Genomic DNA, 16,462 nt, shown 5'->3' with positions numbered 1-16,462 from the left:
AGCTCCCAGCCCGGGGACGCGGGGAAGCAGGTCCCTAAAGCAGATTGACAGGAGAAGTTTAGCCGGACGTGCGGACAGGAGGACAGACGGGACGCTGCCCCGTGGCCTCCCTGTCCCACCGCTTTGCATTCCCAACCTATTTCCCTAATTATTCCACCGCTGCTGGGAGTCGCTTCCATCCTCCCCCCCGCTCTGGCACGCTCTGATTTATCTCTCAGCTGGGATAACAGCTCCCCCCCGCCCCCCCCCCCCCCTCCTTTCTCCTCAGGGAATTCAAATTTCATTCATTTTTCTGCTTTGCCAGATTGATCCAGCTCCCTCTGCCCCGCTCCGGATCACTCATGGCAGCGGCGAGCAGGCAAAGGGAGTCGCACAGCACCGAGCCTTCGCCTCGGGTGAACACTGCGCTCCGGGCGAGCTGCCACCACCAATGTCCACTAAAAAAAATAAACCAAAACCCACCAGCATCTTCCTCCCGGCTTGCTCTCAGCTCACCACACCTTCCCAGTAGAGCCTTCATCCCTTTCTCCGCCTTGTAGTATTGCTTTGTCCCCCTCCATCCTTCCTGCTGCCCATCTGTTCCTTGCCTTGGTGGTATTTCAGTTGCTTTTGGGGGTTTTTTTGGTCGCTTTGGGGTTTTTTTGCTCGCTTTTGGGTTTGCTTTCCCCAGCACACCCTGTTGGCGCAGCATATGGGGAGGAGAGGGTGGTGGGGGTGAGCACACGCTGTTTGCCCAGCAGACCCCCACTTTGTGCCACCCAAGATGCTGCTGGGTCCTGGTGGTGCTCGAGGAAAGGGGTGTGTGTGTGTGTGTGTTATATGTGATGGGTGTGAAATGGCCCCCTCCAGGCTTTCTCTCCCTCCCGGAGCTAAACCAGAGATACAGGTTGGTGGTGACCAGCCTGCAGAAGGGTGAATGTCATGATTTTCATCAGGTTGTGTTTCTGGGGCAGTTTTGGGGGGCTCTGGCCCCACACAGACACCCCACTCCCTCCTTGGTGTTGCCTCACACACACACACACACACACACACAAACACACACACCCCGGACCCCCCAGTTTTGCAGACCAGAGCAACGTGACGTGATGCTGCAAAACCTACTGGCCAGCAGGGATGGTGCTCCCACACCTTCCCTGCCGGTATTCATCAATAATAAAAAAGCAGGTAAATGCCAGGCCGTCCACAGATACCCAGCCCCAGGGTGCCCTCGTGTGCCCCAGCCCTGGGGCACGCAGGAATTGGGGCTGGTTTGGGCACCTGGAGGGGGGGTGGGAACGTCCGTGCATCATTCCCAGGTGCAGCAAGGGTGTTTCAAGGCAAGAACTGGGGTGGGAGGAAGGAAAACCCACACCTGGTCACGCAAAGCCTGAGTGGGTTTGGAGGTGCTGGGATGCTCAGCTGAACAGCAGGGCTTTTTGCCACCCATGCAGTGAGTTTTCCAGGTCTCAGCCCGGCTCCCAGAGTCCCCTCACATAATGAAACCAGCTCTCCCAGTCTGAGGAGGGGTGCGGGGGCAGATCTTTACGGGGCCACAGCTGCCGTAGCCACCCTTTGGCATGGGGCCCCCTCCCCTCCTGGCAGCACTGGCCACGGCACCCCGAGCCCCTCTGTGTGCAGCCCGCCAGCAGCCGCCCCCCCCCCGCTGCTCCCCACTTCTTAATTACCCCCAAAATTACCCGTGACCCCATCCCACACACCCCTATTGCCAGGGGTGGCCCGGAGCGAGGACAAGCACGGAGAGACCTGGGTACTCACCAGCGGCTGGAGAAAGCCTCTTCCCTCACGGGTGCTGCCGGACAGAGTGTTGTTAATTTTAATTGAAAATTAATCAATGTTAGACGACACCACCCCGGTGATTTTATGGCCCACGCGCGGGCAGAGGGGGGGGATGCCTGTGAAGAAAGGCTCTTGCCCACGCCAAGGAGGGAAAGGGAAGAGGGGCAAGGTGGGAGGGAGCGAGTGCCGAAGGGGTGGGAAGGTGGCTGGGTGTGCGGGGGGCCGGCCACCGGCCTCGCGGAAAATTAAATTGCACTTGAGGGTAAATTGTATTAGGGAATAGCGGCCGCCTCGCGCCAGCCTGCGGCCATTTGGGTAATTGGCCCCGGGGACTCCCCGGCTTGTGGCAGCACTGGGAAGGGGTAACCCCCACCAGGGAGGGCACCTCGGGGGGGTTTGGAGTGGGGTCCCTCCCTGGCCAGCCCATCCCACCCATGAGCGTGGCCCTGGCACAGTTTGCTGCTCCCCTTCTTCCAGGGTTTGGGTGGGGGCCTGCCCTGAAATCATCATCCCGGGGGGGGGGGGGCGGAATGATGACAGTGTGGGGAGACATTCCCCCACTCAGCACCCTCCTGCCTGCACCGGCCCATTTGTGCCCTGCACTGGGGTTCCCCAGGTGCTGGGGGGGACACCCCTCATCCCCTCCCCCCTCCCCCCCCCAGTGCCACAGCCCGGGAGAGCTGGGGCTGGGAGGATTGGGACTGCACCAAACAGGATTACGGAAAGTCTATTTGCTGGAGTCTCTTTTTCCTGCGTGCACGGCAGCTTTAGCTCCCAGGGCCTGATGCTAATCTGGGCCGCCCTGCTTGGGGCTGCCCGTGAGCCCCCTGCTGAGTTTAACCCCCCCCAGCCCCCCCGGGGCTAACCCCCCACCCCCTCCCCTGCCCCAGCACCCACTGCCCCAGCCCTAATCCCTTGCACCCCTCCTGCTGCATCCCCCTGTCCAGTTCACCCCGCTATGGCATCCCCCTGGCTTCCCCCCCACCCCCCCGAGCTATTTTGGGGCTGGGGGGTAACTGTGGGCAACCCCTCATCACCAGCCCTCGGCCCCACGTGGGGGAGCAGCTGGTGGGGAGGGGGTACACGGAGCGAAAGGGAGGGGGGGTGTGTTATTGATGTTGGGGATAAACCCCCCAGGGAAATCAAGGAGAAGGAGGCAGCAGGGCTGCGGCAATGAGACCTTCCCCATCCATCACCCGGCGGTGGGCAGGACCGGCACCCGGCTGGGGGGGGCACAGGCCCCCCCCCCCCAAATGCTGGGATGAGGCCACCGAGGGCCAGGCTAAGGGACATGGCCAAGGCCAAGCGGGCCAGCGGTGGCAGGGCAGGGGGTGCCGGCCCCACGGCCCGTGGAGGTGTAACCATGCACAGACACTAAAGGAGGAGGGAAGACGGAGCAAGAAAATTTATTTCAAAGGCAGGGGAGGGAGGAAGGGCTGGAGGAGTCAGAGCTCCCGGTGCCCGGGCAGCAGCGGAGCCAGTCATCCTCCTTCCCCAACCCACCAGCCCTCGCCTCCCACCTGGGCAAAGTGAAGATATCAAGAAAAAGGCTCCAAATCGGATTGACACCCCCCCTCCCTCTTAATAAAGTTTATTATCGGCTGGGATCTAATCCTTTTAAATCCCCTGCGTGGGGGGGAAGGGCCGGGATTAGGGTTGGGCAGCGTAATCCCAATGAATTTGTTACAGGGGGATTTAGGCAGCGCCGGGAAAGCAGATGGCCCCGGACCCGGCTCTGGAAAACAACCATTTTCCTTAATGATTCCTAACAAGGATAAAAGGGCAGAGAGAATCGGGGACAGGCACAGGGGGCCCACGCCTGCGGGGTTCCCAGTCCTTGGGGGGATGAGGGGATGTTCATGCCCATCTCCCTGCTCTGGAGCACGGGCACAGCCGGCGCCGAACGGCAGCTCCACGGCTCATGCCAACTTTTTCAGCAGCTTCCTGCCCCCCCCCCCCCCCCCCCCCCAGGCTCCCTCCCCATCACCCCACTCGGGGACACGCCCCGAGCCCCCCCCAACCCTAAGGACACGCTGGCTGTACGGGGGGCAGCCGGCCACGGGGGCACCCAGAAGCAAAAAGCAGGAGAAAACGTACAATAATAATTTAAAATATTTAACGGATTTAAAGCAAGCCAGTGTTCTTCCTGGGGTGATGGGGGAGGCCGGAGTGGGGTCAGGGGGGAGGGCAGGGAGGGGGGATGCTGCCCCACTGTGCCTGTAGGGGAGAGACCAGCCGACACAGCGGGGCTGGTGTCAGCAAAAATAATTTATTCCACTAAAACAAGCACAGAGTGAGCAAGAGCACGGGGAGGGGAGCGGGGCGGGGGGGGCAAGGAAAGGTGGGGAGGCCCCAGTCCACGTCTCAAAGGGGGACACACATAAAATGCAGCTGAACCCATGACTGCCACCCCCTCTCCCAGCACAGTGCCTGCTTTTTTGGGGGGCTAAACCCCCACCCTCCTGGCCCGTCTAGTGGTTTGACCCCAAAGGGCTGCTCCCCAGCCTGGGACTGGGCTTCCCAGTTTGAAACCAGCCCAGCACCAGGGAGATCCCGAGGGTAGCTGGGAGCTGAGACACAAACTGCCGTCAGCGTCTCAGCTCCCGTGCACCCAAAAACGTGGCACCGCGACCTGAGGGAGGGATGCTCCAACACCTCCTTCCCCCCCCCCCCCCCCCCAAAAAAAGAGCCCTCCATCCTCCATTCCCCACCCTGGGTGAGGCACCTGCTGTGAGCAGGGCAGCTCCGGGGTGGGGGATGCACCAAACCCCTTCCCGCTGGGTGACAAAACGCTGTCCCAGGGGTGCAGTGGCTCAGCAGCCCCCCCACCCCGGGGGCAGCCCCCATTCCCCCCCCACCCCACCCCACAACTGCTCTCAGGCCCCGGGGAAAGTGAGACGGCCTTTCCGGGCGCGGGTGCGGAGGCGAAAGAAAGTGTACATGCCCAGGAGGCACATGGAGGAGAGGAAGTAGAGGGCAACGCAGAGGCTGACGTCCAGGCGGGAGAAGCCCAAGCCGAGCACCCGCAGCCAGGGGCTCCTCCGCACGCCCTCCCCGGCTTCCTCCTCCTCTTCCTCCCGGAGCAGGGCAGCGGGAGCCCGCCCGTGCTCCCGGCCCGCGCCGGCCTCCCGGGGCAGGGCGATGGTGTCCCGCTTGCTGAGCCGCCGGCGCCGGCCGGCCGCCGCTCGCAGGGCTTGGCTCTTGAAGTGCTGCTCGCTGAAGGAGTCCAGGTCCACAATGTCCTCGCCCGCCTCCCGCGGATTGGGGTTCAGCCGCACGATGCTGGGGCGCCGGGGCTCGGGGGAGCCCGGTCGCCTCGGAGCTCTCCTCTCGCCCTCCGTCTCCTTTTCCTCCTCTTCCTCCTCTTTCTCCCTCTCCTCGCGCGGGCTCTCGGTGCCCAGCCTGGCGCCCGTCCCCTCCCCAACCACGGGCACGGGGTCGGTCTGCACATAGTCCAGGTGGATGTTGGTCGGGGAGAAATACACCTTGAGGAAGGTGAGCACAGCGGGCTCATCCCAGGCGTGCACCCCTCGTTCCTCCTTGTGACACTGGGGACACATGTCCGGCGGCGGCCACTGCAGCTTGGGGAAATTGGGGTCCTCCGTGTCACCTCCTGCAAGGACCGGAGCCAGCGAGGGGGTTAGAGGGGACCTGCGACGCAACCCTCCCCCCGTACCGGTAATAAACACCCTGGAGCATCCAGCAGCCGGGGCTGGGGACGTTTGGAGGAGCTGCCTCGAGAGGAGGGGTGCTGCGAGGGCACGCGGTGGCTTTGGGAAGCTCCCTGTGGGGAGCGTGCTAAGATCCAACTGCATCTCCGGGGGCGGTCGGCTGCTGCGCGACGGGGGACGATGCCCACGGGACGTCCCGGCTGCCGCACCCTGATGCAGCCATTCGCCAGCTCCATCCAGGAGGAGGGATGCTCCTCCACCTCGCCCCCCCCCCCCCCACCTTTTCCTTCAGGAAGCCACCCCGGCTCCCTGCCCCGCGTCCCCCCCTTACCTGCCAGGCGAGCGTTGACCTTGTTGTGGTGGGACCAAAGCCAGAGAACGGCCTCCTCCCGGCCCACCACCCGGTCCATGGACTCGGCTGCCATGGCCTCAAAGTGCTGGGCACACTCCTGGCAGCCGAAGAAGTGCCGGACGTAGCAGCGCATGGTGCTCAGCACCTCCAGCGGCAGCTCTGGGTGGGGAGGCAGAGGATGGGGGGGGTGGGACAGAAGGGTGAGCCCAGACCCCACGGTCCCACAGCCCGGGTGGCAGCCCTGCACCCCGACTCTGCGGCTCTTGCCCTCCCCACAGATGTTTCCCCCCGGGGTGAGACAAGCCTTTGCCAGCAGGCAGCATCCCTGCCCGTGCCACAACCTGTCTGGACACCCCCTCCCCGAGACCCAACCACACCCCACAACCGGGGACGCCGGTACCTTTGTCGGGGCCGCTCTGGGCAGCCTGGATGGTCAGCAGGTGGAAGATGGTCCAGAGCCCGCAGGGGTAGCCACGGAAGTGGGGTTCGCTGCCCTGGCAGCCCACCCAAGTCACGTTGGTGGGGAGCATGGCTGATGGGGAGGCCTGGAGGACAGACAGACACAGTGTGAGGGAGCTGGCAGATAACAGGGGTGGGAGGGGGTCCTCGCAGGTGCCTTACATTTCTGTTATTCTTCATGGCCTCCTTCAAGGTGCTGCGGGGCAGCTCGGGCTCTGTCCAGTTCTTCAGCCAGCTGTCCAGGGTTTGCAGGTAGGTCTGCACGCAGGGGCGCCCGGGGAAGTACTGCAGAGGGGGGAGAGGGGTGAGAAAACCCCACCGGCACCCCCGGCTCACCGGGATGGGCCCCCGGGCACCACCAGCATCCTCTATGGCAGCACGTGCTGGGGGGCGGCGCGGTCCCGACAAGGTTTCGGTGCCCGGCCCTGACTGGGCTGAGGAGGGGGGGGCGGTGTTGGGGCCACAGCGCGAGGCCCCCGCACACACATTCAGGCTCCAAACCTCGGCCCCATCTGAGGGAGGCAAAAAGCCACCCGGACCGTAAGTCGGCGCAAAGCCGATTAGCAGCAGCACTTGAAAAGCGCGGGCGCTCGGGGGAGAGGGGGCAGCCGCCGACGGATGGACAGACAGAGGGACCGACCCACGGGGAGGATGAGACCAGCAGCACTCGGGGGGGGGGGGGGGGGGGGGGGGGGGGGCGGGGAGGAAAGCGACAGGGAAGCGAAGGGAAGGAGCCTTGTGTTAAGCGTGAGCTGTTCAACCCGGGTCTGAGGGGAATCGCACGGCAAGGCCCAAACTGGCAGGGGAACTCATCTGTGACGTTTCTGCGGCAAAACGCAGCCGCTCCCCTGGCTCCTTTGGCGGGAGGCTTTGCCGCACCGTGCCCTGCTTTCCAGGCATCACTTCTTTCCACGTTAGGATTTTTTTTTTTTTTTTCTTCCTTTGGTGTCTTAAATGCCTCTTGGGAAGGCAACAGTTAAGGCTGAGATGTGCTGGCTGAGCTCCCCTCCCAGCCTGAGCCCTGCCGAGCTGGCAGCAATCCTGGGGACAGCAGAAATCCTGGGGACAGCAGAAATCCTGGGGATGCTGCTCCGTCCCGTGGATGAGCACGGCAACGGCAGCGCCAGCTTGGTGTCCTTGGGGAAGCACCAGCACCCACCACCCACCACCTCCAGCCCACGGGTGGGATGCAGCTTCGCCTCCTCGCTGGGGCCGGTGCTACAGCTCATCCTTGGCCAGCAAGGGGAAGGTTTGCAAGAAGAATTGAAAGGCGATCAAATAAAACCGCTGCCGCTCCCCCACTGCCCTGGCAAGCTCGTACCCTTGGCCAGGGAGCTGGTGCGACAGGGGATTTGTTTCTGCAACCTTGTGGATTTCATTAAAGGGAGAAATAGCGAGGGTGATAGCCAGGGGCAAGCAGAGGAAAAGACACGTGAAGCTCTGAGCTGAGGACTTGAGGCTCGTCGCACCAGTGGCTCGTGTTTGGAGCTCTTTGTTGGAGGAGAGCGGGCAGGGGTGGGAGCAGGGGGTGGCTCAAACATCAGTGAGGGCTATGTGAGGTCCAAACTGAGCATGAGACCCTGGGTGACAAAGGAGGGAGCAAAGAAAAGGGACGATGCCTGGGTGAAGGTCTACCAAAGGGCCCGGGCTGGGACAGGGCTGGAGACAGGGCTCCTTCCACCCCGCTGGTGGTAACCTCAGCCAAACACAGCGCTCCATTGCACCAAGGAGTTAAACTGCCCTGCTTCTGCTGGCTCGAAGCTCCTGCACACTTCAATTTCACCAAGGCCAACAGAGGAGAAAAAAGGAGACCTTAAACTAGGCTCTTCCAGAGCCTGACTCAGAGCGGGAGGCCCTCTCCTGCACTATCAAAGGAGCCTGCAGAGATCAGCTCCCCAGGCCAAGCGTCCGAGTCAGGCGATCGGAGTTACAAACCCCTCTGATCACCTCTGCCACCCCAGCAGCTGACAGCCTCTCTTCTGAAAAATACCCACTGCCTCCACACCCCCCCCGCGAGTTGCCGCTCCTGCTCTGCCCCGCCGATCCCCGCGCCCCGTCTGAAACACTGCGGCACCCGCCCTCAGCGCCCGTCGGGACCCCGGGCCGAGTTTGGAGATCCGCAGGGGTGGGGACAGCCCCACGGCAGGCGGCCGTGGGACGTGCTGAGCGCCGGGACGCGGGGCTCACAGCCGAGACCCGACACCCCTCGCTGCTTGCGGGCGCCGGGACGTGGCAGCCTGCACCCCTGCGTTTGCATTTCGCCTTCTAAATCGCTACGGGGAGGCAGGGGCAGTTCCCCTCCCGACACCGAGAGCTCCTCACCTTCACCAGCGTGGCCACGTAGCACCTGAAGGCGGCCAGCTGGGCTCCCGAGAGCGTGGCGGCGCGGGCGGCCTCCACCCGCAGCGAGTAGTGCAGCGTGGACTCCAGGTCGGCCATGTACACCTTGGAGCTGGGGAGGGCAGCGCAAGGCGATGATCCATCAGCCCGTTAATCCGCACGCCCGGCCGCGATTCGGGGTTTTTCCCAGGGGGAAAAAGGCACCATCCCGGCCCACTGCCCACCCACCGCCGTGGCACCTCCTCCCCGCACCAGCCCCGGCCTCCCACAGCCCCAAAATGATGGAGGGGGAGGTCTGACCGGTCGGCACATTTCGGCTGGGCTGTGCTGGTGTCGTTAGAAGCGTCGACGGTCGTGTTCAGCTTGTAGGAGCCGCGGGTGATGCCCGAGAGTGTGCGCAGGTAGTAGGTGTAGAAGGAACGCACCTCCATGTGCCTGCAGGGAAGAAGCCGTGAGCAAGACCCTCTTCCCTCCCACACAGCCCCCAGGAGGAAGCAGGAGACCAAAGGCTTAGCCAAACCGGCCACACGGACCTGAGGAATGAGCGTGGGGTGGTCTGTACTCTCCCCTTGCCCTGGCAGTGGGCATCCTGGCACGCAACCCAGAGCAGAGCCCCGCCGTGCCACCTCCAGGCAGATGTGGCAGAGGGATGGCTCGGTCACAAGCCATTTTCCCTTCTGCCAGCCCCCCGTTCAGTGCCCACCAGCAGCCCCCTTTCCCCTGCCCGCCCCAGCCACCATCTCCTTCCTAATAAACTTTCCAACAATTATAAAGGAGAGCGGAGAGGTGGGGCGCAAGCCTGGCACCCCACCGGGGTCCCCAGACCCACCCCGTTGTGTCCCACACTCACACGGGCAGGCGGGAGAAGGAGCCGTTGCGGAGGAGCAGGTAGCCGGAGGGGAAGGAGGTGACGCCGAACTTCTCCACGAGCTCCTTCTCGCTGCTCAGCACCCTCCTCACCGCCAAGTTCTCGTACTGCAGCATGTCCAGCGCCACCTGCAAGCCCAGCAGCCCCAGGGTCAGAGAGGGGGGAGGGATCCCCAGCCCCACCAGGGATGCAGCAGGGCTATTTAGCAGCCTGTGCAACGCTTTGCACCTACAAAGCAGCATCCAAGCTGCCGGGAGAGGACTTCCGTGCAAGAGGCACCCAGGACATGGGCTTCAAGAGAAATGGGGGATAAATGCAGCTCTACCCACCTCTCTGCCCACGAAGGAGTCGCTATTCTCAAATATCAGTGCCAGGTACCGGTCCTTGTTCCTCTGGAAGAAAGTCCGAACCTCCTCAGCGCTGCAAAAGAGAAAAGCGGGTGTCTTGGCATCAGTCGGATACTCTGCCCAAAAGGACCTCGTCCCTCATCCCCAGGGATTTGGCAGGGGGATGCCAGTGCACGTTCAGCCCCACCGAGCAGGCAATTCCTCCCCGCTGAAGTTTTCAGCCCAATTTTCCGCTCTGGTTCACAGGCTTTGAGAAAAGCCATCAGGGTCAGCCAAGGAGGCAGAAAACAAAGCACAGGCAGGGCAAGGGAAAAGGGAGCTGCATGCTCACCCAGGGGGAAAAAGAGCAGTGAACTTGAACCAGATCTGTTGGGTTTTTTTTTGGCTAGGACACAGAGGCACCAGAGACCTGAAGCGTGTGCCTGGCTCGACCATCGCTTTGGGAAAGGCAAATGCTTCCCCCCAGGACAGCAGAGCAACCGCCTGCGTCTGGCAAAGACAACTCAGATCCCAACAAATTTGTACCAAACCAAGAAAACCCTTTCTCAGGGCAGGGAAAAGCTGCTAACGGCAGCGGCCTCACTCAGCAAGGCACAGCACTGCCAAGTCCCCCACCCAGGCACCACCTGCTCTAATTAAGGCTGATGAGCAGGTTCATTAAGAGATGTAACAATACCGCCCGTCTCATCCAGGCCACGTAAATGACTCTAGCCTGGCCAGGTCACCTGTGTCTCCCCAGGACGTGGCGGCTGCTCTGTGCTCATTTTTGGCTCAGGATTTGCCCAGAAACCCTTTCTCTGTGGGACAGAGGCTGCCAGAGCCACCCCACCCCCCCCATCACCCGCCCCTACCTCGCCGGCTCCAGCGGAGGACAGGCGGGCGGCCAGGAGTCCTGGCTCTGCTCGAGGTTGGTGATGATGGCATGGCGCAGGTCCTCGACGGTGGCGCTGGGATCTGCAGGGGGGACAGGGTGCCAAGGGGTCAGTCCTGGGGAAGCTGGTCCTGTGGGCTGAGCTGAAGGGAGCGGCTCTGAGCTCTGCCCCCCGCGGTCCCAACGTCTGAGGGGTGCAGGCAGCAGGGCCATTTGCATTTGGGGTAAAAACCCTGTGGCTCTGAATACTCACTGGTAATCCTTATCCCATCCTCTGCCTTCTTGCTAAAAGCTCTGAAGAACTGAAAGGGAAGAAAAAAAAAAAAAACAAAAACAAAAATAAAGCCACAAGAGGAAACTGGGCTGAGAGTGTCTGGAGTGGGACGGAGAGGCAGCGCAGCCCAGCAGGCAGAGGCTCCCCTCAGACTGGCTCTGCCTCAGTTTCCCCACGAAGCTACAGCACGCTGAGCGACACCAGCCACCGCAGAAGGAGCTCCCGGCCGTGTCCTCGGTTTGTGGGGCATCCCCGGAGTGGTGGGATGAGGCATGGGCTGGGAGCTGTGTCCAGCCAAGGGCTGAGCGCTGGCTGGCATCTCCAGGGAAGCAGCTGGGACCTTCCCAATCCTGCAAACCACTGTCTCTCTGCTCCAGAGCTCTCACAAAGCAAGAAAAGGGATTTTTTTTTTTTTTTTCTCCCCACTCCTGGCCTCCCACAGTGGCTCCCAGTGCCCGTGGTACAGCTGGAGCAGTGAAACCAGGTTGCATCAGACAGGTGTTTGCTTTGCAGGCTGGGCTGGGAGCACGGGCTGTTTGCAAAAGGTGTTTGGCGGGGACAGGGGATGCGAAGCGAGCGACTTCTTGGCACCACCGCCTCAGCACGCGCCTCCCTGCGCCGGGAGACGTTTGGGTCAACGTCCCACGGGCGGTGGGTGCTCGGTGACACCCAGGGCAGGGCTGGGGCACAAGCCAAACTGAGGGCAAACCCCCAAACCTGACCCCACCTTGGGCTGAGCCTCTAAGTCAGGAGTGAGGCCATGTCTGATGAAGCTCTTATCCCCTCCGCGTTCCGTCGCGAGGCGATCCTGGCTTTTGCTGTCTGCACCTGGAGTGCTTCAGCTTTATTGCTTGTGTTGGAGTGAGGCTTTGTTTGCAGTGGGAAACGCTGCGAAACGGCGTATTGACCCAGCTAAGGGGCCGGGCACAGGCCCAGGAGGAGGGACAGCATCTTGCCAGCCACCGCAGGAGGCTCCGAGGAGAGCCCCGTGCAGCCTCCCTGCACCCTCCTCCAAAACCTGCGCCTGCAACCGTGCTCTGCCCTCCAGCAGCCTTTCCCCAGGCATTTCCAATTCAGGTTTCGGATTTTCCCATCCTAGGAAAGATCCAGCCTCTGTGTTTCACCGTGAAGCAGAATTTTATTAGTTTTCCCCTTCCTTGTTGCTACATCACCCAGCAGTTGCACCGGCTGCAGCCCAGCCACAGTTATGTTTTGGGGAAGGGTGAAACAGCTCCAGCCTGCAAAGCCTCAAAGGGAATATTTTGGTGCAATAGCGCTGTCGATCTGATTGAGCAAGAGAGTGACAGGCCAAATGGCAAAGCACAGCGAAACCAGGCAAGTGCCCAGCGCGCAGAGCCCTTACCTTGAGCGTGGGGAAGCCAGTTATCCCAAAATCACTGCACACTTGCTGGTTGGCCTCGTCAGCACAGTCGATGGCCGCCAGCATCACCGCAGGCCTCCACTCTGCGGGGACAGAGGATGCCGTCGGCACAGCTCAGCCCCCAAAACCGCCCCGCTCCCCACTGCCGCCGCGGGCAATCCCCCGCTGCGCCAGCGCACGGCTCGCCCCTCGCAGGAGTCCCACCGATGGTTTCCAAGCCCCAAATAAATACCCGGCACCGCGGTCGGCGCTGGTGTGTGGTGCCCTACTTTTCGCGTGGGGAAAGCCACGCGAGGCGGGCCCAGGCTTTGCACGCCCTGCCTTCGCTCTGCCCGCCGCTGCCTGCCCGTCTGGTTCTGCGGGCCCTGCCTCTGCCCCAACGGGAAGGGGAGGGCTGGCTAACCGCGGCCGGGGGAGAGCAAGGGACACGGGCTCCAGCTCGTCCCACCCCAGACCAACGGCACGGTCGATAACTGTGAGGAAACAACCCAAAATCAGTGGCCGGGGCACCGTGGCGGAGCCCACCCAGGCGCCGCCGAGCATCCGCTCCCCCCTCTGCGACTTTCCACCACCACCTCCCCAGGGGGGACCAGCCGGTCCCTGGGGTAAAACAAAGATGAAGAAAAGGGGGCGTGGAGGCATTTCAAGCAGAGGGCTCCGAAAGCCGACAGCAAAATGGAGATAAAAGCTCTGAAATGGCTCCTTTATAGCGTAAAAGACGCAAGTCAGAGAATGTCCAGCCTCTCCTCTGAGCAGAATGGGGAGGGACGTGGTGCTGGCACACAGATGGAGCCCACGCTGCCCGAGGTGGGAGCCTGACAGAGATGGGGACCCGCTGGGACCGTCCCGTGTCACAGGTGACGGGGCAGACAAGCTGCTCCCCGCTGCCCCGGCACCTGCGGCACAGGAGGGCTGGTGCCGAGCCCTGCTGCAGGGAGCCAGGCTGGATTCATCGGCACACTGAGGTCACCCCAGCGCTGGCATCCTCCCCATCCAGCCCACTCGTGCAAAAATCCACCCGTGGGAATGGCAGTGAGGATGCCGAGCGGCAGAGGGGAGGCTTCCCCACCCTGCCTCCACAGGCACCCCACCCGCGGTCCGGGCCTCCGGAGCGGGGAGCCCTCGGGGGACCCCGTTTTGGAGAGGGGCCAGGAGAGGCGTGATTCCCCCGCAGGGCCCGGGCGCGCACCCCATTCCTCACATCCTGCCCCGGTGGGGAGCGCTGACGGCATCCCGGGGGAGGGACGGCATCCCCTCGGAGGGACGGGATGCCCGCCCCGGCCAGCGCCCTGACTCACCGGGGCAGCGACCGCGCTCTATCAATTAGTGCAATAACAGAGAGAAGACGCGCACACCCTGGGATGCCGGGGGGGGAAGCAGGACAAGCCCCTGTGGGGCGAGGGGCCCGGCAGTGGGGTGCGTGGGTCCCCAGGAGGAGCTGGGCACCAGGCAGGCCGGGCATCAAGGTCAAAACTGGGAATAAACCAGCTGGGATCAGTGCCTGGCCCTGGCGCCCTGCCAGCCTCTCCCTGCGGGCACTGGGGAGGAACGGGGCTGAGGGAGGGTTTGGGGGGGGCAGCAGGGCCCCCCCCCCACACCTGGGGCAGGCTCAGCCGGAGCTTGTCCCAGCCAAAGGGGCTCCAGGGATGCTGCTAAGCCCGGTCTAAACATCACCGGGGGGAGAAGGGGGGGGCTGGGCCTTCCAGCCAGGCTGATGCTGCAGGGAGGTTGGGGCAGGGATGCGGGGGGCAGCGAGGATGGAGGGGTGCTAATGAGGAGGGTGCAGACAGGGTGCTGACAGGGCCGAGGATGCACGGAGCCGGGGCTGCAGGGAGGATTTAAGTGCTGATGGAGAGGAGGAGGAGGATGGGACAAGGATGCAGGAGGGATTCAGGGGGGGCAGGGGCACAGGGAGGATTTTGGGGTGCCGGTAGGAGAGCAGACAGGGATGTAGGGGGGATTTAAGGGTGCGGACGAGGACACACAGGGGCAGAGACACGGGGGTGCCGACAGGAGACAAAGATAGAAGGGGGGGGGAAAAACCAAGGTCAAGGGCACAGAGAGGGTTTGGGGGTGCTGCTGGGGCAGCGAGGGAAGGCGGGCCCAGGGACTCACCGCGGAGGTCGTGGCCCAGCGCCCGCCATGTGGGCGCGAAGTGGACGCAGTGCCCGCACCAGGAGGCGAAGAACTCGACGGCCCAGGCGCTGGGGGATCCCAGCAGCCTCCCCGCCGCCCCCGGCCCCAGCAGCTCCAAAGGGTCGCTGGCCGAGTACAGCCCGCCGGACCTCGCCGCCGGCAGCCACAGGGCCAGCACCAGGGTCGCCGCCGGCCACCAGCTCCCCCCGGCCCCGCCGGCCCCGGCCCCGGCCCCGCCGCCCCTCGCCCGCCGCCGCCACATCGCCGGCCCGGCCGCCGCCGCCGCCGCCGCCGCCGCCGCCTTTAGGGCCGCCCGCCCGCCCCGCCCACCGAGGGGCGGGGGCTCGGCCGCCCGCAGCGCGGCGCCCCCTGGCGGGCGCGCAGCAGCGCTCCGCACACCCCCGCGGCTCTGCTGGGGGCGGGGGGGGGGGGGTGTGGGATGGGACAAGGACACCCCCCAAATAACACTTCGCCGGCCGCAAGCAGCGCGCTGGGAACGGGGGTGAGGCCGCGGCGCTACCCCCCGGCCACGCGAGGGGACGGATAGCGTGAAATGATCAAATTCTGCTAAAGGGAGGAAAAGGGAAGGCGGCTGACCCAGGCGCTAAGCCGGCGGTGCCACCATTACGGGTCACCCCTGAGGGCAGCGGCTGAGTCGGACCCCCCCCCCCCGCCCCCCGACACCAGGCACCGTCACCAGGCAGCGCCCCACGCAACAGGCACCCCAAGCAACAGGCACCCCGGCAACCCCGGCTGCCCTTGCCCCGACCCTGCCAGGGACGCTCGTCCAGGATACCCAGCCAGGCCCCTAAAAATCCAGCTGTTCCACCCCAAAATAAATAAAAACCCAGCCCTCCATCCCAGGGATGGCTCCACAGCTGGCCCCGCCAACCCGGCCGTGCCATGGCTCACGCACACACCCACGTCACCGACTGCTGGGCGGAAGGTGCCCGTTGCCCAGGGCCCCGGGGCAGAGCCGGGGTGGACAAAGCCCCAAAATCCAGCCCTCCGCTCCCTCCCCACCCCCTGAGGCCAGCGGGCCCTCCGGCACTGGGGGTGCCCATCGCTGTTGAGGGCTGGTTGCTGGCTCCGTCCCCAGGAAGGCCATTAGCCGTGCCGGGCCCCACCTAGGTATTTTAGAAGGACTTGCCACGCTAGAAAAACAAGCCTGCCAGAGCCAAGCCTTGCGGTGGCAGCGGAGGGCAGGGGCCCCCACACAGGGCACAGCTCTCGGGGAGCCACGGGGCTCCCCAAGGCTCTGGGGGACAGAGCCTGGGGGACACGACCCTCGTGGGGATGCTGCCACACGTCTTCTGCGGGTCCAGGCTGATGCAAAGGGGGCAGAAGCTGGTTTGCTCCAGCCCTGCCAGCTGTAATTAAAGGTTTAAGGGATTATCACACCTTGCTGTCCAAGTAGGAGGGAGCGAGGCGCAGCCCAGCCCACGCAGGGCTGCTCTGAAAGGTGGGCTCTTGCTAGTGCCAGACTTTGACAAGATCCATCTTTATCCAGCTGGTGCTTAAAAGACAAAAATGCCTGTGCTTAGGGCTGTCGTCACCGTTATTTTACCCTGGGCTAAAATCCTTATTTTAAGGGCTAGCCAACTTGATTAGGTTATCACAGCAAAGAGGTGCTCAGCACCAGGGTAATTGCCAGCATTCTCCCCATCCAGCTCACCCCTCCCTCCCAGGGAGCCCAAATTCCGTGAATCCTTTTTTAGTTGCAAAAGCATCATCGAACCTGAAGGTAGATGGGCGAGAGCACCCGGGGCTCCGGCTCCTTTTGAGGTGAGCCATGCCATTGCTCATCCACCGAAGCCCCGGGGTGGGGATGCTCCTGCTTCCTGGGGAACAGCCAAGGGCCGGGGATGCCCGTGACCCTGCTGCCAGGCTGGCACATCCCAGCCCCACGGCTCCCCGGGGAACAGCCTCCTTCAGCCGCAGGCACCAACTTGCTCAAAAAGCCTTTTTACGCTGCTGCAAAGCAAGA

At 63.5% G+C, this 16,462-nt stretch overlaps 1 protein-coding gene across 1 annotated transcript; it reads right to left on the bottom strand.

Moving 5' to 3' along the window:
• Positions 1 to 4,026: 4,026 nt before the first annotated feature.
• Positions 4,027 to 14,737, bottom strand: QSOX1 (quiescin sulfhydryl oxidase 1). Its single transcript, XM_042785112.1, has 12 exons — positions 14,455 to 14,737; positions 12,322 to 12,422; positions 10,938 to 10,986; positions 10,665 to 10,767; positions 9,796 to 9,886; positions 9,449 to 9,594; positions 8,899 to 9,033; positions 8,581 to 8,710; positions 6,421 to 6,543; positions 6,200 to 6,344; positions 5,779 to 5,958; positions 4,027 to 5,389 (listed from the first exon to the last, which is right to left on the bottom strand). The coding sequence occupies exons 1-12, from the start codon at positions 14,735 to 14,737 to the stop codon at positions 4,653 to 4,655; spliced, it is 2,223 nt and encodes a 740-aa protein (XP_042641046.1). The 3' UTR covers positions 4,027 to 4,652.
• Positions 14,738 to 16,462: the final 1,725 nt, after the last annotated feature.

The sequence above is a fragment of the Tyto alba genome, unplaced genomic scaffold (assembly GCF_018691265.1).
Source record: "Tyto alba isolate M040663 unplaced genomic scaffold, T.alba_DEE_v4.0 Super-Scaffold_1000006, whole genome shotgun sequence".
NCBI classification, from domain to species: Eukaryota; Metazoa; Chordata; class Aves; order Strigiformes; family Tytonidae; genus Tyto; species Tyto alba.
Note: the sequence above shows the minus strand (reverse complement) of the source record. Positions and strands in the feature narration are given on the sequence as shown.